Genomic DNA, 24,339 nt, shown 5'->3' with positions numbered 1-24,339 from the left:
AACAAAAAATCTCTCCCTCTTCGCCCTTTCCCTCCCTTCCTCTCTCTCTCTCTCTAAAATCAGTTCTTTTGAAAAAGGTGAACTGAGAAGTGTGTGGCCTTGTATGTCCTCTTTGCTTGGATAACCACGGTCAGCTCGCAGTGACAGAGCAGGTTTCTGTGTCTCAAGGTGACCTACGGAGGTGACCCCGGTTCCCGCAGCCACGGGGTGTGAGTGTGCGGGTGGCACCACCCTGCCGGGTTCAGAGCCAGAACAGCTGTGAGTCCTGTGCCCTCAGCCTGGGACGAGTGTTTCCTATGCTTATTGTGTGCAGAACGCTACCTCTCGGCTGTAATTCACATCTTAGTTGTTGAAGAGCCAAAACATATCCTGCACCTTTATACGTGGACAGAACTGGCTTGTGTGAGAGGACGGCTGCCAAACTCGCCTCCTGAGAACTTGCGATAAGGCGCGTCGGGCTGCCCTTGGCCGGGCGCACAGGCGGAGTCCGCAGGGTGGGTGGATAAGCCGCGAGGTGGTTTCAGGTGCAGGACGAGGCGGACATCCCCCCGCCCCTCAAGGTGATCGGAATAGATTTGAGCTCGGAGGAAAACAGGCGCGGGGCGGTCATTTGCTAATGAAAAGTGCAATTGTTTGCAACAAGGCTATGCACGTAACACGGGCGATTGGGAACCAAGGAAAGGGATGTGTAGGGAGCTGAAGTTGGCGGAACCTGGTCCCCATGCCAGTGCCCCCCCCCCCCCCCAAGCTATGGTGCTGGCCTGGGGTTGGTTGGTTGCTGTGGCTGAGCATGAAATGAACTCCTGTTGTTGTCATTCCCGTTCCTCAAACATGGAAGGCCCAGCTTATCGTAAGGGCAAGAAGCTAATGGTTCTCATGGCAACAGTGGAAGACACACTTGGACTTCCCCCACAGGCCTGCCTCATCTTTCTTCAAGTTGCACAAGCCAGAGACTGAAGTTGAATTCTGACACGGCCTCACCTCCAACATTGTGCGTGCACGCGCACACACACACACACACACACACACACACACAGCCCTCACAAAGGCCTCTTTCTTTAGCCTTGCAAATAGCTCACATCCATCTGCCGCTCCCCACCCCCCTTCGTCTGGGCTCCCTGCACCCACTCTCATCCCCCCAAGCCCTCCCTTGGCAGCCAGAACCCGTGTGTGTGTGTGTGTGTGTGTGTGTGTGTTTAATATGTCATTATCATGTTTTATGACACACCTGTAGGCATGTCAGCGGCTACTGCACACGTCAAAGCATCTCCACCTCACACAGAACACGGGAGGGTGACTTCAGTTTAATCGGATGATCACACACAGACCTGGAGCCACGTTCCAGCCCTGAAGGAAGAGGCTGCTGTGGAGAGCAGCTCCACGGATGGCGGCCGGGAGGCCTTCCTGGGAGCGGACGGCCGCGCTGGAGCCCGTGCCCCCAGCTCGCTGGGCTCGGTGCTGGAGTGGCCGGCATAGACGCGTCCTGAGAAAGCAGGCGCCCAGCCAGAGAGAGCAGCCCTGCCACCAGGAAACAATACCTCCCGTCCCTTCTCTGGGTACCAGGAGGCGGCTTTCCGGACTCTGCCTCCCGAGAGAAGGGTTCTAGGAATCTTTCCAAGACGGGGAGGCGGACCAGGAAGGGAGCCAGGAGCCCACAGTGATGGCGGGAGCGCGGGGTGGGGGAGGGAACCGGTGCAAGGCAGCCCCAGGAGCAGAAGGACCCAGGATGCCCTCCCTGCAGCCCCCCTCACCAGGGCACCTACCGTCTCCTCGTCTCTAAGGCGGTGTCAGTGCTGCCCTGGCCCCTGGTGGGAGGTCCCTGGTGCTGCAGAGAGGAGCCTGGGACCGGCCCCCCACAGTGCTGGGCCAGCAGTTGCACTGTGTGTGTGTGTGTGTGTGTGTGTGTGTGTGTGTGTGTGTGTGGCGGGGGGGTCAGCTCCAGGCCTGGGTCTGGGGTGCAGGGACAGGGCCCGGGCATCACTGGGAAAATTCCCAAGTGCCACTGCTCTGCCCAGGAGTGGCCAAGCAGGACCACTGGGTGGGCTGCGAGGAAGACCCCACCTCGCCTGGGGGCGGTCCAGAAGCTGGGGTCACAGGCCTGTCGCTGTCTGGTTCTCTGTTTTCTCGAAGAGCGTAGAAATGGAGCAGTGTTTTATATTTCTTTTTCTTAATATATATTTTTTATTGGTTTCAGAGAGGAAGGGAGAGGGAGAGAGAAATAGAAACATCAATGATGAGAGAGAATCATTGACCGGCTGCCTCCTGCTGGGGATGGAGCCCACAACCCTGGCACGTGCCCCCGACTGGAATCGAACCCGGGACCCTGTAGTCCCCAGGCCCACACTCTATCCACTGAGCCAAACCTGCTAGGGCTGTACCAATGCTTTTTATTGCTTTAAGTCATTCCCCACGTGTGATGAGCTTTTATATGTTTATAAGATTTTTAAATGTAAATAAATGGACACATTAGCAGATACTCAGATTGCTCAGGCTCGGCACCAGCGACATGTCGGCTTGGCCCAGGTCCTTTGTGGGGGGGCTGCCCCGAGCCTGGGGGGATGCTCAGCAGCAACCCCGGGCCCTGTCACAAGCATTGGCCCCGCCTGTGGCAACCAAAAATGCTTCCAGCCTTGGCCAGGGCATTGCAGATCCGCCTGGGTCAGGCCCCACGTCCTGGCGTGGAAATGAGGGTAACCTGGCATCCACAGAGGGCAGAAGGACCAAAGAGAGGAGAGGCGAACTCGGGCCTAGCGGGGAGGGCATTCAGCTCCCAATCCCGCCCCTGGAAAAGCCATCCGGTGGGCCCACGCCATGTTGACAGTCACCACAGGGCCCAGCACCGAGGGTTGCAAAGTGCTCCCTCCATCAACAGCCCCCCCCTCCCACTGTGACATCCTCGGGCCCAGCATGCTCTGTGCCCCTCAGGACCGCGGGTCCAGCGTGGAGGGCGTCGCTCCAGAGGCCTCCCCGAGCCTCAGCCCCCGCAAGCGTTACCTATTCAGGTCTTTAATTCCCTCTGAACCGCGCTTCCAAGGTGCCAGAGGCGACCGGGGGAGGTTGTTTCTGCAACAGAAAGAGGCCCCACGACAGTAATCGCTGCTGCTCTCCCCGGCCTCTCATGGCTGTGTTCTTCCTGTACGGGTGGCACTCGCTACAGCAAAGCCGTGGCTCTCCCTGTGTCAGACCAGGCCCTGGAGGTCACAGGGGACGGGAACTCAGAGGCTTAAAAAACGGGAACGTCCAGCCGCGGGGACTCCAGGCACAGCTGGACCCAGGGCTTCAGGTGACGTCATGGTGGACGGCCGCCTCCACTCGTCAGCCCTGCGTTCCTGACCGGGGGCTCTGGCCGCGCTGGGCTTGCACTTGCTGCTTAGGATCTCGTGGGAATAGCCTCCCCTCCCCAGCATTTCAGTAAGGAAAGGCGACACCACCACAAGGCTCTTTTCTTTTCAGGGCGGAACGGTGCCCCCGCGGTCTCCCACGAGGTGTCTGCGGCTGCCGAGCACAGCGCTGGGCCTCGGAAAGACCTGCTGGAGCGTGAGCCGCTTGGTGAATGTCCCCACCGACTCACATGCCGACGGTAAGAGAATCCGAGACCACCGTGGCGTGGCGTAGATCCCATGCATCCGGCACCTTGGGGACTTAGAAGTACAGATATCCTAGAGGCCCAGCGCACAAATTCGTGCATGGTGGGGTCCAGCTGGCCCGCACCAATGGGGCCTGATCGAGGGTGGGGTCGGCCGGGGGGAGGGGCCGTGGGCGGCTGGCGGCCCACCGCGGGCGGGCGGGCTGGGGGGCTGGGGATGGGAGGCGCGGTCCGGCTGGTTGGCTGCTGCCGTGTGCATCATAGCCACTGGTCTTTCTGGTCATTCTGCCGCTGCGGTCACTGGGCTTTTATATATATATATATATATATATATATATATATATATATATATATATATATATATAGACTAGAGGCCCGGTGCACGAAATTTGTGCACTGGGGCTGGGGCGGGGTCCCTCAGCCGGGCCTGCGCCTTCTCGCAGTCCAGGGGCAGCTGAAGCCGTCCTCCCCACCTGTACGGCAGAGCATTCATCTGCCCTGTGGAAGGAAGGCGTGCATTCTTTTTAAAAACCAGCTTATGGTGAGTGCCCAGGCGTTGACACGTTTTTTTTTGGAAAGGCCCAGCGGGAAGCCTGGCCTGGAACTCCTTTGACCTTCAGGGTATTGGCACAAAGTCTGCAGTGCACGCGCGTGGCCACTAGGTGGCGGCAGGTAGTGCAGCCGTGGGGTTCAACCCACAGTCCCAGAGGCGTCCCCTGTGGCTGCAGGTCAGAGGGTCTATTTTTTTCCTCTGGGGAAAGAGGTGACAGATTTCAGAGGCCTGTGACTCTCCAAAGAGTTAAGAACCAGGGTTACGAGTGACGGTTTAACAGTATTGCTTTGGGATGGGTAACGTTTTTCACATGGTGACAGCATACGAGCACGTGTCTGCTCACGCCTTTTCCTCTGCGGTCTCACACACGTGTTGGCACACAGCACACGTCTTGTCTTCGTTCTCTCATGAACGGTGCGTCTTCGAGAACGTTCCACGTTAATCCACTGCATGGTCCCTCTCTATATGCGGGCAGCGAACTACTGGTGATGAGTTGCACATTCTACCAGGTTTGCTGTTGACTTTGCTACGGTGGAGGCTGCCATACAGGAATTTTTCGGAAGTCAAGTTTGGGACTCGTTTACGTTACGGCTTTCTAGTTTTGTGGAATACTGGGAAAGGCTGGCGCCACTCCAAGATTCGTCAAAAAGCCACCGAACAGGGACGGTTGAGGCCCACCCCGCTCAGGAGCTCCGAGGGCTGCTGCCTGCCCGGTGGCCTGTGGGTCAGCACAGTTGCTCCTGTGCAGGAGGGGCTGACCTCAGCGGCTGCCCGGACCGGGCCCCTGGGAAGGGCTCTCGCGAGGTGGTTGGGGGAAGAGCACAGATGGGATCTGACCACATTGGAACGAGGCCAGAAGATGAAGGCGCTGGGACCCCATCATTTCTGCTGGGGAAAGAGGTGACAGATTTCAGAGGCCGGTGGAGTCATTTCTTCCCGGTTGTTGCTGTCCAGTCACTGGCATTCGGGGAAGAGCTGGGTCCAGAGCAGCCCCGTGAAGCGGGGCGGTTTGTGGCTGGGCCACCAGCTCTAGCAGGTGAAACACAACAGGGGAGGCAGCACCTCGGGGAGGCGAGGGGCCCCCGCCCTGGCCTGCTCAGGCTCCGGCTCCGGCTCTGTTTGGCATTTGGCTTCAAAGCTGCTCCCCAGCTGGAGGGTCTGGCGCTCTGGGTCCGTGTGGTTTTGTGTGGACGGGGGGAGCCAAGGGCCCCGGCCACAGGAGTCCACACCAAGCCCGCCTTAGCCCAGAGCAGGACTCAACTTCCCCAGCCCCTCTCCTCGGGGGTCACCCCCCCCCAGGCCTCCCCTTCCTCCTGTGGCCTCTGTTCTGCTTCAGGGTCCCCCACACCCCCGCCCAACCCAACAAAGAAGAAAAGGGAACAGAAGGCAAATGACCAGGCCTCCGGGGAGGAGGCCCCCAGCCTCACACCGGACGCACCCCTGCAGGTCTCCAGGCAGAACCTCAGGTGACCACGTGGGTCCAGGGACTGAGTGAAAGGGCAAGAGGGGCCTAAGGTGACACCAGCGGAGTTAGGGTCCTCTCCCTTCAGGATGGGCCGTGGGGTGGGGAGGCCATCCGTCCAGGCTCAGGCAGCGCGGGGTGCCAGAAACGGGGGTGATGGGTGACCAGAGACCTGGACTGCGGCTCGCGCCAAGCGGATCGGCAAGGGGACCGCCCCTGGCCCGTGCGCTTTGCGGAGCTGCAATCCCCGAGGGCTTCTCGCTGGACGCCCACCCCCCTCCCAGCACCACGCTGGGCCGAGCAGGGCGCGGTCGCCAGGGCCCCTGCGCTCTGCACGCAGGCGCTCCCGAGCCACCAGGGGGCAGCACGGCGGCGCGGGGCGGGTGCGGGCGCCGCGGAGCCTCCATCGCCCGCTCTGCGTCTGAGGACCAGACCCCAGGCTCCCGATCCGGCAGGTCTGGGGCGCGCCCGGGGATCTGCGTGCTCCCCAGGCCCGGACACCTGGGGCGTCGCTGCTTCCAGAGCCCGGGCTCCGGCCAGGGCCCCCGAGATCAGCCCCGCAGGACCCGGCCCCAGGTGCGCCCTCCCGTGCGCCCGCCCCGCCGACTGTCCCGGCGCGGGCTCGGGGGGAGGGGCTGGGCACGACCGCATCTTTGTCCTCCTTTCTTCCCGCCGGCGTTTTCCGAGCCGCGTCCCAGGCGGGGGAGGGGTCTGGGGTGGGGGAGGCCGGTGCGGGGCGCGCGGCAGAGGCGGCCCTGCGTGCCCACGCCGCGTCCGGGGCGCGTCCGCCGCCATCCAGCTTCCCGGGCGGCGTGCGGCGCGGCGCGGGCTCACAAAGACCCGCGGTGGCGGCGGGGGTGGCCGGGCGGCCGCGCAGCCCCGCGCCCGAGCCAGGTACGTGGGGGCCCCGTCTGCAGCCTGGGGCGCGGGCCGGCGAGGGGGCGGGGTGAGGGGAGGGGTAGCCGAGGCCCCGGCTCTGTCCCTCGGACCCGGCGGGGCGGCCGGGCGTCCTGGCGGATGGGGGTGCGGATCGGCGTCCCCTGGACCCGCGGAGCCGAGCTGGCTTTTCGCGCATCCTGGGCGGGGGACTCCGCGGCGAGGGGCGACCGGCGCGGACGAGGGGCGCTGGCCGGCGGGGCCTGTCTGCTCGGGCTCCGCGGGGCTGGGGTCTCTGTGCCTCCGGCGGACCCGCTGGGCGCTGCACTAAGTCCCTGCTCCAGGCGGCAACTCCCGAGCTTGGGGCGCCTCGGGGTTCCCTGGCTCCCGGGAAGCCGAGCCCGGATCGTCGCCCTCTCCTCCTTTTCGCTTTCTAATGAGGCCCTGCGGGAGAAAGCCCTCAATTAAAAATTCCGCACACCCGGGGCCTCGGGGCCTCCAGCACGGGCTGGGGCAGGGGCTGGGGCGGAGCGAGAGGGTCCGGTCCCGTTGGCCAGGCTCCTGCCCGCTGCTGCGGGAGGTGGGAGCACTGACTGGTGGTCGCGGCCGACACTGAGCCCCCCGCGCCGCAAGCTGGGCTTTGCTCCGGGCCTGTGTGCCAAGGCTGGGCTGGGGACGAGCTGCCCAGGGCCCTGTGCCCAGGCGGTCCAGAGGGGCCTCGGGGGGGGGGCCACCCTGCCCCAGTTTCAGTGAGAATGGCCCCTGCTTGTCTTAACTTAGTATTCGCTTGCGGAAGGAAGACGGCATTTTTTCCATATCTATTCACATTGGGCCGTCAGGGGGCCAGGCACCAGTCTGTGGCTGAGCCATCGCACCACTGGCTTTGCAGAGGGTGAGGCACCCGTGCGGGGGTCTCATTCCGGGGCTTGGTCCCGTGGGCTCAGCCGGCTCTGGCGTCTTCCACCTCTGCCCCCCTTTCTAGAATGTTTTTCCCTTTTTCTTTGAGAGAGAACAGTTGTTTTAGGAAACACAACCCGAACGCTTCGGGGGCGCACGGGAACAAGTTTCCCCAGGGGCACGTTGCAGGTGCCAGAGCCTGTGGGTGGCCAGTGGCTCAGGCCTCTGGGTTAGTGGTCCTGCTGGTGAGGTGAGGCGAGGCGGGCGGGGTGGGGCTTCTCTCCTCTCCCGGGCAGTCCACCAGGCCGGGGACAGGTCTGGTTTCCTCGTCCAGAGCTGCTAGGGCTCCCTGCCCTGTGCCCTCACTCCTGGGTGGCTGGGCTGGAGAGGGTCTCCTGGGCAGAGAGCCGCACAGACCCGGGTCCCGGGCATCAGAGACCAAGTCGGAGCTTGTGGGGGTCAGCTTGCTGAGATGACCGCCTCCCGGGGGGGTGCGGCTACCAGCACTGGACGGGAGACCCTGGGGGTGGTGTCCGGAGCTGGGCCGGGTCTGGAAGATGGCACTCGCGATGGGGCACCCCGGCAGTCTTCTGTGGGGCCTGTCTCTGCAGACCTCTGGGCATTTGTCCGGGAGCATGGCCGTGCACCTCCCCCCTTCCATCGCCAGGGTCCGGGCTTCTGTGCCTGGGAGGAGTGTGGGCTGAACCAATGCGTGCACACATGCGTGTGTGTGCATGTGTGTGAGAGAGAGGGGCGAGGTGGGTGCTGGCAGGAGGGCCAAGTAGGTGACAGTCACCTCCCTGCTCTCTGCCACCTCTGCCCGCTTTCGCGGACACCCCGGACCCAACACCTGTTCGCGTGTCTGCGTAACGGTCCCTGAGTACTTACAACCCTTTTCTTAAAAAAAGAATAGTTTCACAGGACTAATTGGCGGGGCTGGATTGTGAAATGGAGGCACCTAAATTAGCCACTGCCCAGGCAGCTCAGCAGCTAGATGAAAATGGAGCTGATTGTCGAAGACACCAGTCACACCCTGTGGCTGGGCGGGCGAGCACTCAGACACCGGGCTGTTCCTGGACACCGGGAGCCACTCGGCCGCCCCGGCCCTTGCCTCCTCACCTGACGGTGCCACGGGCTGAAGAGGTGGAGAAGCCTTTCTTGCCCGGGCGAGTGCTGGAGGGCAGGTGGGCACAGAGGCCTCGAGGGCCTTCCGGAGTGAGGGGCAGCCTGGTCTGGGAGCCGGGTGGGGAACCTGGTTCCCTGCCAGGGCCATCTGGACATTTATAACATCGTTCGTGCGCCGTTCAAAATCACCTTGAAAACCTGCCTGCTCTCGCCGGGCAAATGGCCAGTGAACTCGCCCCTCACGCCTCGGCAGGGCCAGACCGAGGGATTCCTCGGGCCTCCCGCGGCCCGCCGGACGCTCCCCATCCCTGCCTTAGAGAAACGGCCAGAGCCCTGCCCTTGCTGGGTGGCCATGCGGCACGGGGCCGTGGGGGACCGGTGGGGAGTGAGGTAGCCACGCAGCCCGGTCCCAGCGTGGGTCACGTTGGAGACGACGGCTCACCAAAAGGCGGCCCAGGTGCCCGGTTGGCGGCTGGGCCGCGTGCCTGTGGGGAGGACTTCTGGCTCCGTCCCCCTCCCCGAGGCCCCCGCCCACTGCCTGGGTTGGGTCCAGCTGGTGTCTCAGAGCCTCCTGCTGGCACAGGCTGAGTCAGCTGCCGTGGGCGCAGTCTTCTCTCCTCTCCTGCAGCCCATCCCCAGCTCCGTCCCGTCTTCTCTCCATGCACAAGGGAGCCCGGGGAGGCAGGGACCTCAAGGTCACACAGCTGGTGAGGTTCGAGACTCCCCCACGGGCTTGGGAGCCGTACCCGTCGGGGGGTGCTATAGCTGTGTGAGGCAGGATTTCCGTACCGGCTGCGGGGTTTCCCCGGCGGGTCTCGGGGCTGCCCCATGGCAGGTTGGGCCCGGCCAGGCCTGGTGTCCCTCGCTGAAGCCCTCAGTGGCTCCCCAGCGCCCACTCCACTCCCACACTCCGTAGCCTGATTTGCTCCAGTTCCCCCCCTTGCTCCCCACTGGGGTCCCTCCACGCCGTCCAGGCTCCCAGCACACAGCCACACGGTCCAGGCTTGGTCTGCGCTGTCCCCACTCCACCTGCCACCTTGATCCTCGATGGCCGGCTGACTGTGGGCTCTTTCCCGCATGCCCCCTGGTCCTCAGATGAGCCAGGTCATGCTTACCTCAGGCCTTCCACCTGCTGTTCCTCACCCGCCTGCGCCTGGTCCAGGTGTCCCCCGGCCGCTCCCTCACGTACTTGGGTTCTGTGTTCGTATGCCAGCTCCCGACCAGCTCCCCGAATCAGCATCGCTGCCCCTTCTCACGAACCCCACTCCGTGTTTCTTCTTAGCGCCTCCCATGCAGTTGGTGAGGTACGTGCAGTACTCGCTTGGTTCTTGTGTCTGTTCCCGCGCCAACGTGAAGACCGTCCACCTCTGTGTCCCTGGCAGCGGGGCAGCGCCCGGCCCTCCAGGCCCTTGGGGGCTTGTTGCTGGCGAATGAAGCCCAGAGCGCGTTCCTCCGTTCAGCACCAGCCTGGCCCCGCTCCTCCTCTCCCCGCACCCGGCCTGGACCCGTTGTTTCCGTGAGGAATCCCTCCTGGAGCCGAGCGCTCAGTGGGCAGGCAGCACAGGGCCGGGCAGCTGTGTGGCTGCGGCCAGGAGACAGCCTGGCTGGGGAGGGAGGCGGGCACGCTGACCCTTTACAGAAATTCCCTCTGACGGTGACCCCTGTCAGAGCCGCCTCCGCGTCGCCCCTGCGGCCACCTGGGAGCCGAGGCGCTGGGAGCGAGGCCCCTTCTTGCCCAGGCCCCCTCCTCCGCCATCTGGACGTTTCTAAACTCGTCTTGTACCTGATGGCAGCCGGCCTCCCGGGCTCCCAGCCGCGCTGTCCGCCTGCGGGCCAGCCCTCCCCCCGGAGCCTCCCCGCCTGCCACTCCTGCCTGGGCCCTGGCCTTGCCGGGAAGAACGGTGCCTTTGTACGGAGAAGGGCGGTATTAGTCAGGGAAGGAGGGCAGCATTCGGAGCACCGGGCGCTGCCACCGTCCCATCCGGGGGCCCGGGCGCGTCCAGGCGCTGGCTCTGGAGAGTCTTTCTCAGCATCTGCCGTCACCCGTGGTCCCCTCTGCCACGGTCGTTGGGAGCCACAGACAGACGCAGGATCGAGCAGCTGGGAGACGTTCTGGTGGCCGGTGGGCGTCCTGCACGGCCCTCCTATCTCGCGGGCAGTTTGACGGGTCACGTTTGCTGGTTTCAACCACAGCCCAGTAAGAGACTGTGGCGTCGGTACTTTCTAAGCTCAACGCGGTCCAAGTTCGAGGGGTCCAAATGGAGAAAGAACACACGTGGTGGGGTTCCCGGGTGTGTGGGCTGCGCAAGTGCTTGCACCTGGTTTTCCTGAACGTTGACGCGCCCGGCGTCGTCGCGTCCGAAGGAGGTTTGCATGGAGGCACCCGCCCCAGTGAGGGCCCCACTGTGTGTGTGTGGAGCTCTCTGTTCCTTTCTGCTTTCCCGCCAAGCCCCGAGGCTGCCGGACCAGCGCCAGGCAGCCGTGACCGGTCCCTGAGCCCACGGCATGCTGGGACTCCAAGAAGAGTTGGGTCCGTGCTGGGCCTGTGCGAGGCCCACATCCTCTGATTGCCTCCCAGTGCCCCGTCGGCCAGGTGGGGGCACAGGGAGACGTCTCAGACCCGCAGCGCTCCCTCACCTGACCTGCTGGCGCCTGGTCTCGGGCCTCCATCAGAACTATGAGCACTAACTGTCTGCTCCTGTTCATCAGCCGCCAGACGGAGCAGTCTGACAGCAGCCCCCTCGGACCGAGGCGCTCGGTGAGGCTGCCCGTGAGCTCGAGAGGCGCGTGTGCTCTCGTTGGTTGGCCTGAGCTGCGGCCGCCGTGGGATCCAGGCGACGGAGCCTGCTGTGCAGTGACCCGTCCCCGCTGATTGTGCGCCTGCGTGTACGACGGGGCTGCTGGGCTCCGAGGACGACAGTCACTCGTCATCTCCCCTCTCGGTTCTGTCGGTTTTTGCCCCATCGGTTTGGATACTTGTGGTCTCTGCTTGGAGATTGGGATGATCTCATCCTGTCAACGCCCCCCCCCCCCCTTTATCCAGGTACTTCCCTTGTTCTGAAGTTGGCTTTGCTGAGTCGATAGCGATTGGCGTTCGCTGGGTGTATCTTCCGCGGTCCCTTCGGTGGCTCACTCACGGTCGCGGGTCTTCCCCGTCAGCACACACGCTCCTGGGCCCTGTGTGCCCCAGGCCCAGAGACGCCTGGTGCGTTCTCGGTGCATAAACGGGGAGCGGTGCCTGACGGGCGGAACCCCTGTCCTCCGTGCGAACCTGGTGGTCTGGTGGATCGGAAGCACCGGGGAGTGGCCTGCCTGTGGGCTCTCAGACGTCCTCCCGGAGAGAGGAGAGGGGCCACGGCTGCCTCTTGACACGCAGGACTGCGCTGCCTGCTCGCCTCTCCCCGGGCTCGCGAGGTGCTGGGGGCCAGGCCTCCGGGTCGGCGGGCTGGCGGCCTTTCCTGTGGCCACTTCTAAATCGCCCGCTGCTCTGCCCTCTCACTGTGGGCGACCTTTTACCCCCCCCCCCCCCGCCTACACTCCCAATACTCGGTGTCTGATCACGGCGGGCCGTCGGCGCATCGAGAAAAACAAGACCGCCCGTCCTCCGCGTCTTGTTGACGGTCCCCCGGCGTCGGCGTCGATTCTCAGGAACAGGTTTTTCACCGTCGCCATCTGTCCTGCTCTTAGTGACACTGTCACAGATGTGACTTGGCTGGTCCAGGGGGGATGTGTTTCCCTGAAGACGGCGGTTCTTGTATGAGGAAGTGTGGACGGCCACCCACTCACAGCACTAACGTCGCTCCTGCCCCCACGGAAGCCGTTGTACCAGTTGTTTTAGTTACGGGGACGCTGGCCCGCTTACATCTGTGGAAAAGGAAGTTGGGAGGCCCAGGCCCGTGTGGCTCAGTGGTTGAGCATTGACCTACGCACCAGGAGGTCACAGATCGATTCCCGGTCAGAGCACATGTCCGGAGAGGTTGCCAGTTCTGTGGCCTCCAGGAAGGAGAGCCCCAGGGGTCACTCTGGGGCTCCAAGAATGGGAGGTTACGGGGTGGGGGCAGCCAGCAAAAGGCCACCGTGAATCCGTGAATGTCACGCCTCCATCCCGGAAAACAGGGCTGACAAGGGGTGACCTTGCGTCCTGTCCCCCGGTCTGTGCTGGCGCCGCGGGCTCAGCCATCGCTGCGCGCCCACGGCAGGGCTGCTCCGTCAGGCTGCGCCGGGGAAACTCGCGTCTTGCAAAGTGGGGAGGCCGTGGCCATGTCTAGCGTGCGCTTCAGGAGCTGTGTCTGAGGTGCAGAGGGGCCGTTTGCAGGAGCTGGAGGCCTCTGAGGGTTAATTGGATGCTGTTACTTGCATTCAGCTTGGCGATGGGAGCGCGTTCCGTGTACTCAAATGAGCAGTAATTTAAAATTACAATTTTCCTCTTAATTGTATGTACTTGGGGGATCCCACTTCAGTCTCCGGAAGTCACCGTGATATGAAAATGCACAGGCGTTGTAGTGGAGGAAGGGCCTGGGGGTGAGCCTCAGCCCCGATGGGGAGGGCGTCTAGGAGAGCAGGTGCCCGCCCCGCCCCAGCCTGGCTCCGGGCACGACTGCAGCGCAGCCCCGTAAACACCCCCACCCCGATCTGGGTCCCAGGAAACAAAGGTGGCACAGTCACCAGGCAGTGCCTGAGCTGGTGCGGCATCTATAGGCAAGGAGGGGAGCAGCTGAGGTGGGTAGAGCAGAAACACAAAGGAGCGTAAGGAAATGCTGCGAACAGCTATGTGCCAACAAGCTGGACGATGTGGAGGAAATGGGTAAATTCCTAGAAAAACACAATCTCCCGAAACTGAACCAGGGAGAATCAGAAAACCTGACTAGACATAACAACTGATGAAGCAGAAGCCGTAACAGAAGGACACTCCCAGCAAACAAGTCCCGGTGCGGACAGCTTCACAGGGGAGCTGACCAGACCTTCCAAGAACAGCCCTGGCCTCCTCCAGCTGTTCCAGAGCGTCCCAGGGCAGGCACACGCCAGCTCTTCTTACGAGGCCAGCATTGTCCTAATCCCCAAACCAGGTAGAGGCACCACAAAGCAAGAGAACTACAGGCCAGTGTCCCTGATGAACGTAGACGCTGAGATCCTCAACAAAATATTAGTGTGTGCCCAGGTCAGGGGCGAGGAGCGAACCAGCAACCCAGGTACATGCCCTGGGCCAGAATCGAACCTGGGACCCTTCAGTCCCCAGGCACCGCTCTATCCACTGAGCCACACCGGCTAGAGGTTCTCCAGGATTTTTGATGAAGCAGAACTTCCGGGGTTGGCTCAGACCCCACCCCCCTCACACCACTGCCTGCAGCATCTGTGCACACATCCTTCCCGCTGTTCCCGAGATTGGAACAACGCATCCTCTCAGAGCCGCCACCCCTCCATTCGGCACCAGGTGCCCCCTGCACGCTCTCATTTCCCGCACAGTCACGGACACACTTTCCTCTCCGTCTGTAAAAAGAGGAACCAGTCTCCTACCCCATCTCCTCCTCTGCTACTCTCCTGTTTTCATCATCATCATTATCATCGTTGTTATTTTGTTGACCTGTTTGCTGTGCACCTCCTGCCTCTGCTGGCTCCCTCCAGTCCCTCCCCTCCTGTCCTCTCTTCCACCCGCTTCAGTCACACTTCCCCCATCAAGGTCCCTAAGCACCGCCAAGACCTCTGATCCAGCCATCACTCCTTAAAAAAAATGTTTTTATTGGTTTCAGAGAGGAAGGGAGAGGGAGAGAGAGAGAAACATCAGTGATGCGAGAGAATCATGGATCGGCTGCCTCCTGCACACCCCTGACTGGGGATCGAGCCTGGAAACGGGCTTGTGCCCTGACTGGGATCGAGCCGTGACCTCCTGGTTCCATAGGTTGACTGAAAATTCCAAGCTTGCACTTTCTGGTGACCCAGTCCTCATCCCGGAGCCCACACAGAATCGCCTCAGCAGGGCACAGACACTCGTGCCCCCCGGGAAATTACAGGGGTTTCAGGGGCTCTGTCAGGGACCAGGCCGAAGACCAAATATTAGAGCAAAGATGCTTTCACCCTGGGACATTGTACGGGTTTCAGGCGCTCTTCGCCGGGAACGGGGGCAGAGACCAACACGCATTTTCATCACTTCACAGTAGCCACTTGGATTAAGATAAAAGCTTAATTGATATCACTGATCATCTCCCGGCCTAGATTTCAAAGGGCTCTTGATAGCTAGTAGCTATCACAAGTACTGGGCGAAAATGCAAATGGGTTCTTTTATAGTTTGTAGTGGGAAATTATGATCCAAAATGCAAAGCAACGTAAGAAAAGACTGATGAATTGAGTTGCTTTAGGGGGAAGAACACCTTCCCATTAAGGGTGGGGAGGGGGAACACCTTAAGAAGGGTGAAAGACCAAATAATAAACCAGGAAAATAAGTGCAGCTCGAATCACAGACAAAGCTCATTTCCTTAAAATATAAGGGTTAACAAATTAAAAGGGCCCGGCCGCCGTGGCTCAGTGGTTGAGCAACAACCCATGAACCAGGAGGTCACGGTTCAATTCCCGGTCAGGGCATATTCCCAGGTTGCAGGCTTGATCCCCAGTAGGGGGCGTGCAGGAGGCAGCCGATCCATGATTGTCTTTCATCGTTGATGTTTCTATCTCTCCTCCCTCTCTCCCTTCCTCTCTGAAATCAATGAAAAATACTTTTTAAAAATTAAAAGGAAAAGACAAACACCCAGAAGGAAATGGCTAAAAGATCTAAACATTTAGTTACAGAGAAAGAAATGCAAATGGTCTTTTAAGTGAATGAAAAGATGTTCAACACCTTATGTAAGAGGATTGTGAGTTAAAAGTACGCCGAGATACAGAAACCCAAGTTCGACAGTCTCCCTCCCTGTTGGCGAGGTCGTGGAGCAGTACGAAGCGCTCCAGCCCCTGCAGGGTCCCACAGCACGGACCCCAGTGGACCTGCTTTGACCTTGACTCAGCCATCCTACCTTCAGGAAGTGATTCGGAAGTGAAAATGTACTCAGAAAACCACCCCCCAAATAAAACCGCGCTCACAGCCTGAGGAGGCCTTATTCTCCTAGGTCTTCTTATGTTTTTCAACAGAGGAGCAGGTGTTTTCCTGTGCCGGTCTGGTGTGTATGTGTGTGCATATCCTGTATAATAAAAGGCTAATGTGCAAAGCGACTGGATGGCAGAACGACGGTGGCTACGATGCACACTGACCACCAGGGGGCAGACGCTAAAGGCAGGAGCTGCCCCTGGTGGTCAGCGCACTCGCACAGGGGAGCACCGTTCAGCCAGAAGCCGGGCTCATCAGCGCTAAGGGTGTCCGACTGCGGGCTTAGGCCCCTAGGCCATCAGTCGGACATCTGCTGAGGGCTCCCGGACTGTGAGAGGGCACAGGCCGGCCTGAGGGACACCCCCCACCCAGTGCACGAATTTCGTGCGCCTCTAATGTGTGTGTGTGTGTGTGTGTGTGTGTATGTGTATACTTAAATTAGCACCGGGCCTCTAGTGTGTGTGTGTGTGTGTGTGTGTGTGTGTGTATACTTACATTAGCACCGGGCCTCTAGTGTGTGTGTGTGTGTGTGTGTGTGTGTGTATACTTACATTAGCACCGGGCCTCTAGTGTGTGTGTGTGTGTGTGTGTGTGTGTGTGTGTATATATATTTACATTAGACGGGTTCCTAGGTTTTTATCCTAGGCTCCTGTCTAGGTGCGTCTCTTTGGGAATGACCTCCGTGGTGGTGGTTGAGTTGGGGTGTAGGTCTGCCCTCCTGTAACCTCGCGTCGAGTCCCTCGGGTTTTCTCTGGCCACACGTTTCCTGCAAATGATGTGATTGCAGCCTCCTCCATTGCAATCTCCTCTGGTTCCCATGCGGTGCCCGAGGCTCCGTGCGGTGCAGGGACACTGGTCCCAGCTCGTAAGCAGAGGCGGGTCTGGAGTTGGGTCTTGGACTCAGAAGCCCCATCTCGCTGCCTCTGGCTACCTCGGGGCGGGGGTGGGGGGAGGTCCTGGGACTTGAGGTGGCGATGGCAGAGGGTTGAGGGGCATCGTGACTTTGGGAGGGTAACTGAGCTGGGCCTTGACTGGCTGGGAAAACAGAAGGAGGCAGAGGGAGGCCCCCGGGCCTCCTGGCTTGAGTGGCCGAGCACAGCCTGTCCAGTCTGCGTCCCGCCCTGCAAGGTGGCGGCCCAGCCTTGCTGGGCACGGGGACTTCGGAATCACCCGCGCTGTCTCTTGCCGTCCCAGGCGCCTCCGACAGTGAGCACGCTTCCCTTCCCCACCTGCGTCTGTCGCCATCTTCCTGCTCCCGTCCACAAGGGCCAGCGGAGCGCAGTGACCGATGAGAACAAACAGCGTCGGTCCAGACTCTCAGCGGCCATTTCCCCAGAAGATCAAGGTCAAAGGAGAACGCGGAAAGGGTGCTTAAACGCCTCTGCCACCTCAACCGAGTGTTTGTTTTTTGTTTTTAAAGGAAAGCAAGCTTAGACTCTATTAGGCATCATTGCTGCGTCGGTTGTCGCTTCTTGGCGAGAAAAGGGATTGTTGCAATTAAAATGGATCTGGGACACTGCCCTTCTCTGAAGGAGTACATGGAGGACAATCGCCCATGTGGTGGTATTTTGGATTCAGGCCCTTAAAGAGGATTGAATATAGTGGTCTTGAACGGTTCGGTGTTGGTTCTTTGATACCAGCCGGGTCTGCCAGACTTCCCTGGTTCTGGCTGCTGTTACTGGGTCAGTTGACTCGGACCAGCTCAGCCACTTCTAAGGAAAGGAGTGCACTTCTGCTTTTTCTGGAACCTGAAGGAGAGAGACAGGCAGACACACAGCCCCCACCTGCACCTGCAAGGCCCGCCCGGGGACTGCTGGCCTTTCCCTCCAACCCAGGCGCTCGCTGTCTTAGCCTAAAGCGTCTTCCCATCTTATGATGTTAATAGAGCGAATCCTCTGCCCCTCCTTGCCCAGTGACCACTCCCTACGACTCCCCACCCCTTAGACGGGGCTTCCCTAAGTCCTTTATGCCCCTGATCACCCACAAGGGTGACATGCATGCCTGTTGTGTGCTCCCCGCCTTTTAGGATCCGCCACTTGGGACTGCGAAACAAAGAAGAATATGTAGCCACAACCTGCGTAAGATAGAGACTATTACCATACGGGTTCTCTCTTTCTATGCAAACAATTACGGCCAAAACTTGGTGCGAAACAGCCAACATCTGTGACTTGGGCATCGAACCGGTGAGTGGGGAGTCTGGGAGCAGCTCCGCGGGTTGATTCTGGCTCAGAGTTGAGATGTGCGCCAGGGAGACCGTCATCTGAAGGCTTGACTGGGGCTGGGGGAGCCACTTGGAAATGGAACTCACAGGGCTGTGGGCAGGAGGCCTCAGGTGTGGCCCAGGGGAACTCTCCGTGGTGCTGATAGCACCCACACACCTGGTCCACGAGGGGGAGCTCTCCAGGGTGCTGAGAGAGCACCCACACACCTGGTCTATGAGAGCCTCTTCATAGTGCCCATCAAGGAGTCCCCACCACCTCTGGTCGGTTGGGGTGGGGGCGAGCTCTCCATGGTGCTGACTGAGGGGCACGATCTGGTTCACATGGGGGGGCTCTCCATGGTGCTGACAGCACCGCTCACCTGGTCCACGAGGGGGGGGCTCTCTGTGGTGCTGACAGCACCGCTCACCTGGTCCATGATGGGGGAGCTCTCCGTGGTGCTGACAGCACCCGCACACCTGGTCCACGAGGGGGGGCTCTCCAGGGTGCTGAGAGAGGACCCGCACTCCTGGTCCGTGAGGGCCTCTTCATAGTGCCCATCAAGGGGTCCCCACCACATGGGGGCGTTGGGGTGGGGGGAAGCTCTCCATGGTGCTGACTGAGGTGCGCGATCTGGTCCCCACGGGGAGCTCTCCGTGGTGCTGAGTGTCCGCACACCATCTGGTTCGTGCTGGGGCGGGCTCTCCGTGGTTCTGATTGTCCTCACAACACGGCAGCCGCTTCCCCCAGACGGGCAGAAAGAAGACGGCTGTGCTGGGCGGAAGGAGGTATGGCCAGGCCCTCGTGGCTGAGAAAAGCCAAGCATCCCAGCCCTGTTTGCTTCCTCGTGTCCATTCCGTCTGCAGGAACGGAGCAGACCTCCCGGCTATGCCTGGCTGGGCGCTGGACTCAGAGCCAGTTGGGGAGGCAACAGCCAACCCCAAGGGCCTGTCCAGATCTCTGCGTCCACGGCACGTCTTCAAGGTGGGCTGTCCATGCAGAGGGGCAGGTCGTCAGAATGACGCCTCTGCTTTAGCCACCGCACCCGAGGGGTCCCAAGAGGGTGGGGGAGGCACTGCAGCTGAGCAAGGGAAATGCATCATTTTCTTTGGAGAAAACGGCAAGTGGTGCTGGGCCGGGGTGGTGACCTTGCCTGCAGTTAGCCTGCTGCCGGGGAGACTAGAGCAGACGGGCATGGGAAGAATGGGCGGGAGCCCAGAGCCGGTGCCTCCCCTGGCCACCAGGGTGCTTGCTGAGGCCTATGAATAAACACTGAAGACCCAATTCTCAGTCGAGTTCCGGTGCCGGCCTGGCTCTGCGGGTGGGGCAGCGTGTTATGTAAGCAATGCTCCGACGCCCTTGTCCTTCCCAAACCGGCTGAGGATTCTGAGCTTGGGGGATCTGGAGCATGGGGGGTGCTCAGGCTGCTATGAATGAGACCTACGGGCTGAGGGCCGGCAGAGGAACACTGGCTCCTCCCTCCAGGTGTGGGCAACCCGGGTGGCAGCGGGCAGGCCTCACCAGGGCAGGGAAGCCCGGCCCAGCCCGCAGACCGCTCCGAGTTCCTGGAGGAAGCGGGAGCCGTGGGGCTCCTGGGCACATGGTCATCTCGTTGGCCCACGGCGCTCGGGCTGGCGCTGCTCGGGGTTGAGTGGCAGCCTAGGAACCAGGAGCTCACGGTTGGAACCCCCGTCGGGGCCCATGCCCGGGTTGTGGGCTCGATCCCCAGTAGGGGGTGTGCAGGAGGCAGCTGGTCCATGATTCTCTCTCACATGGATGTTTCTCTTTCTCTCTTCCTCTTTCTTTAAAAATCAGGAAACATATTTTTTTAAAAAGACTAATAAGTCCCCATCTTCTTGCACGACTCCTGGCTTTCTGCTCATCTGCTTCCCCAGCCCCCAAGGAGTCCCGCTCCAACCCAGGGCCCGGCCTCCAAGCCCTTCACCCGAGGGCCTTTCCCTGCAGTTTGCATTTGCATTTGAGAGCAGCGTGAGGCCCACGCGCCTTTCTCTTTGCTGTAGGAAACTGCCCATCCCAGAGGCAGGGTGGGCTGTGAACCTGGGCAGGGAGAGGAGCAGGGCCTGCCTCTCCCTCTCCTCTCCTCTCCTCCACCCCAGCCCCAGCCCCAGCCCCCACGGGCACACCCTCCTGGTCTGAGCGTGTCCCCTGTGAATCCGTGGGGTCCAGCTTTGTTGTGGGGAAATGCATATTCATGAGGGCGTGAGGAGCCTCATTGAAATGCACGCAGTCTCTCCTTCCTGCTTGAACGTGAGCCGACCCTTTATTTGTGTTCCAAGGGCTGAAGTGACGTGGTTTTTTTTACTTTGTTTCTGGTCATTTCTGACCCTCTCCTTAGAACGATCATCCGTGCACTTTTACGTCTCTCGCTCACTCACAGTTCTGTACGTGTATCGTTGCCGAAGTGAAAGTAATTCCCTCTTTTTATTCTGTTTTATTCCAGAAAGATCTCATCGCCTGGAGGGTCTCCCCGGCCTTGCCAGACCACTCGTTTTCGGTAGGAGAGGGGGGCCCGCGTGGAGTGAGTCTTGTTCTGCTGACGACGTCTGTGACGTGGGATGGTGTTGCTGGAGGGGGGCCCCTTCAGGGGGGAGGACGTGGGGGCTCCTGGCTGGGGTGGTGGTGACAACGAGCCACATTCCGGGTGGGTGCGCAACGCACTCAGTGGCTCCCCACGCAGCCTCCTGCCTTGGAGGAAGACAGGAAAGCACGGCCGGCCCTTGCGATTTGCTTCTAGACTTGCCGTGTGCGCTTTCAAAGACTCGAGAAATTCCTGCTCTGACACCCAACCTTTTTCCCCTCTCTTTTAAGTTGCACGTCGGGAGAGAGAAAAAATTCCCTGACACTTTTTTCTAAAAGTGGAAAATTGTGTTAAGAAACCAGCCCTAGGAGCTGCGACTAGGTCAAGCCCAACGTCGTCCGTGTGATTAAGTTGAGGGAAGCTCGTCCTCTCCGGATGTAACTTTTTATTAATGACACTCAGGTCTAATTAACTGGATCTCGTTCTCGTTAACGACACGAGAGTCTCGGCTGGAATCCTCAAAGGGAGCTCTGCGGAGCCCCGTCGGGTCCCAAGCCAACGGTGATCCGCATGCGGACCAGGCCGGGCGCCCTGTCTGTTCCGCACCCCGAGCACAGAAGTAACTCTGCGTTTCCAAAGTGACGCTTACACACGTGCTCCCGGATGCACCGGGCGATGCTGCCTGAAGCCAGAAGGGTTCTTGAACCACAGCTTGTGCTTGGGCCGGTGACAAGCACCATCTCCCACAGCCCTCGGTCCTCCAGAGCCGTGCTGCGGGGTCCCCTCCGTGTTCTCCCGACGGTCTGGGCTGCGGCAGACGCACCTCCTGCCTTGGGTGACACGTCACTCAGTGTCCCTCCGTCACTTGACCCATTTTCGGGGGAAATGGTGCTGGCGGGAGGCAGCCTGAGGCCCCGCCCTGCCCTGAGGGGGGGCGGCTTCCCGGCCTGAAGCCTCGGGTTTGTGTGTATGTGTGTGCTTTAAGTATCTGTTGCTTCTTTTTTGTGTATTTTTAAATATGTTCTTATTGATTTTAGAGAGGAAAGGAGAGGCAGAGAGAGGAAACATCAATGATGAGAGAGAATTGTGGATTGGCTGCCTCCTGCACGCCCCCTACTGGGGATGGAGCCCGCAGCCCAGGCATGTGCCCTGACCGGGAATCGAACCCAGGACCCTTCAGTCTGTAGGCCGATGCTCTATCCAGAGACAAACCAGCCAGGGCTTCTCTCTGTGTCTGAGAGCAAACAACCAGATCCTTTGACCTTGGCCGGGGTCCCCTGTGTTTTCAGGGTGCAGGCGTCTGAGGATGGTTGGAGCCGCGCCTGTCCTCCTCTCTGGCCCCGTGCCTCACGCTCTCTCTCTGGCACGGCTGTGCCTGGCTTCTGACAGACGTGCCGCTGGGGTGGGAGGGCACCCTCTTTGAACAGATGTGCGGCAACAGGGCTGCGGGAAGCGCCCGGAGGGCCCCCGTTGTGCGTGGGGTGCTGACGGCTCTCTCCGACCCTCCCGCAGCGGCGGCTCCCACCGAGGATGGCGGCGTGAGCACCGGCCATGGCCCACCGCGCGCACCAGAGCACAGCGAGCAGCATGCTGGACCACAGAGCCCGGCGGGGCCCCGCGCCCCCCGGCCAGGACCCCGAGGGCCAGGACGCCCAGCTGCCCCTGGAGGGCTACGTGGCCCCGGGCCTGGTGCGGCCCGAGAGCCCCCCGGCCCCCGAGCGGGGCTGCCCCGCCCGCAGCCCCGCCCGCAGCCCCGACGGGGACTCCAGCTCCGACTACGTGAACAACACCTCGGAGGAGGAGGACTACGACGAGGGCCTCCCCGAGGAGGAGGGCGTCACCTACTACATCCGCTACTGCCCCGAGGACGACGGCTACCTGGAGGGCGCGGACTGCCACGGCGAGGGCTGCCTGCTGGAGACGGACGAGTGCCAGGAGGCCGTGGAGGACTGGACGGACTCGGCGGGCCACGGGCGTGAGGGCGGCCCCGGCTACCCCGACGGCCACCTCCCCGGCCCGGAGGACGAGGCGTCCGTGCTGGCGGCCCCAGACCAGGAGGAGGGCCTTCACGACGGCCCCGGCGAAGAGGAGAGCTACCGGGACTACTACCCCCCGGAGGCCAACGGGAACGCGGGCGGCGCCTCTCCCTACCACCCCCGGCGCCGGGGCGGGGACCTGGAGGACCAGGAGGAGGACATCGACCAGATCGTGGCCGAGATCAAGATGAGCTTGAGTATGACCAGCATCGCCAGTGCCGGGGAGGCCAGCCCCGAGCACGCGCCGGTGCGGGGGCCCGAGCTGGGGCCGGGGGGCCCCACGGAGGCCAGCCTGCCCGGCGAGGCCGGCCGCGGCCCCAGCAGACAGGAGGGCAGGCCGACGTCGCTCAGCCTCCCTCCCCAGGCCAGGCTCCCCGGAGACCCCCCGAGAGGCCTCAAGACCAAGGGCAGGACCCCCGAGGAGAGGCCCGCGTGGCCCCAAGAGCAGGTAGGACCGGCTTCCAGGGACGGGAGCGTGGGACCCCAAGGCCCAGGGTCCATTCAGAGCACGGGCTTCGTTCTGCCCCGTCACTCACGTGCACCTGTCACTCACGTGCACCTGTCACTCACGTGCACCCGTCACTCACGTGCACCCGTCACTCACGTGCACCCGTCACTCACGTGCACCCGTCACTCACGTGCACCCGTCACTCACGTGCACCCGTCACTCACGTGCACCCGTCACTCACGTGCACCCGTCACTCACGTGCACCCGTCACTCACGTGCACCCGTCACTCACGTGCACCCGTCACTCACGTGCACCCGTCACTCACGTCCACCCGTCACTCACGTGCACCCGTCACTCACGTGCACCCGTCACTCACGTGCACCCGTCACTCACGTGCACCCGTCACTCACGTGCACCCGTCACTCACGTGCACCCGTCACTCACGTGCACCCGTCACTCACGTGCACCCGTCACTCACGTCCACCCGTCACTCACGTGCACCCGTCACTCACGTGCACCCGTCACTCACACTCACCCCTCAGGGGCGTTAGGAAATGCCAGGACAGGCTCCTCGAGGGCCTCTGCCTTTGCTCTCCGCCAGCCAGGTGGTGAGTGGGGACGAGGCCCCCCGGCGTGGCCTCGCAGCTCCAGGTGTGAGCGTGGGGGGCCGGGCTGGTCACCGGTGCCGCTTGTAGGGGGTTGCTGACCAACAAGAGCGGGTTTGTCAGCACCAGACAGCGTAGCTCCGCAGGGTGGCCGGGGCGCCGCCTGTCGTCGTGTCTGGGTGGCCTGCTGTGTGCCCGGCTTTGCAGGGACGGGACCGATGCTCCTGGAGGCCTCCCTCCTCCGTCCCCGTGGCATCTGTCCTGGGTCAGGGACCCTCCGCAGGGGACGTCCTCCCTGGGGCCTTGTCGACGTCTGGGGTTGGAAGCCTTAGGCGTTCCATTGGGTCCGAGCGTGTTTATTGTTTAGGACCCATAACTCGGACTGAGCCAGGGAGACGCTCCCCGAGAGAGAGCGGCCGCCGCCTCCCACGGAAGGAGCGTGTGGACGAGCGGGCGCCCACAGAAACGCCCTGGAGGTGGGATTCTCCTGTCAGCGCTGCTGTCCTGTTGCCTCGTGCACCTTGGTCTCACGCCTTTCCCCACGTCGGGCTAGTTCTCGGACGTGTGTGCAGGGCTCAGGCCGGGTGTGCAGGGTGAGGGGGACATGGGGGACGCTGGCCCGAGCCTGCCCTTCTGCCTCGGGGGGCGGGGGGCGCTGTCGTTACAGTGCTCACACGGGGCTTCTGGCCTCTGAATTAGCAGGGCGATGCGGGGAGCGGGGGGGGGGGCAGCGTTTGCAGCAAAGCTGTGGAATCGGGGATGCAGCAATCCGGCGGCCGCACCCACAGGTGGAGAAGGGGTCGTGCCCCTTTCCGTATCGGAGGCTGGAACACCACAGACGCAGGGCCTCCGGTCTGCTGTGCTGCGCTTCGCTGGCCGGGGAAGCCCGCGGCCTGGCTACGCACGGCCTGGCCTCCGAGCGATCGCCAGCTCCCTTCCAG

General features: G+C 61.8%; 1 protein-coding gene across 6 annotated transcripts in view; it reads left to right on the top strand.

The window, feature by feature from the left end:
* Positions 1-3,296: 3,296 nt before the first annotated feature.
* APBA2 (amyloid beta precursor protein binding family A member 2) overlaps positions 3,297-24,339 on the top strand; it is a 38,430-nt gene continuing 17,387 nt past the window's right edge. For 2 of the 6 annotated variants that reach the window (XM_059678344.1, XM_059678340.1), the window contains exons 1-3: positions 6,334-6,495; positions 20,231-20,284; positions 21,821-22,792. In XM_059678344.1, the coding sequence (XP_059534327.1) occupies positions 21,860-22,792 (933 nt within the window). In that variant the 5' untranslated portion in view covers positions 6,334-6,495; positions 20,231-20,284; positions 21,821-21,859. Of the gene's footprint in view, positions 3,581-5,936; positions 6,178-6,333; positions 6,496-20,230; positions 20,285-21,820; positions 22,793-24,339 lie in introns of those variants that run through there. The other 4 variants (XM_059678345.1, XM_059678343.1, XM_059678342.1 and 1 more) reach the window with 3 other exon arrangements.

Source organism: Myotis daubentonii, chromosome 21, assembly GCF_963259705.1.
Source record: "Myotis daubentonii chromosome 21, mMyoDau2.1, whole genome shotgun sequence".
Taxonomy (NCBI): Eukaryota; Metazoa; Chordata; class Mammalia; order Chiroptera; family Vespertilionidae; genus Myotis; species Myotis daubentonii.
This window is presented reverse-complemented; position numbering and strand designations above follow the sequence as displayed.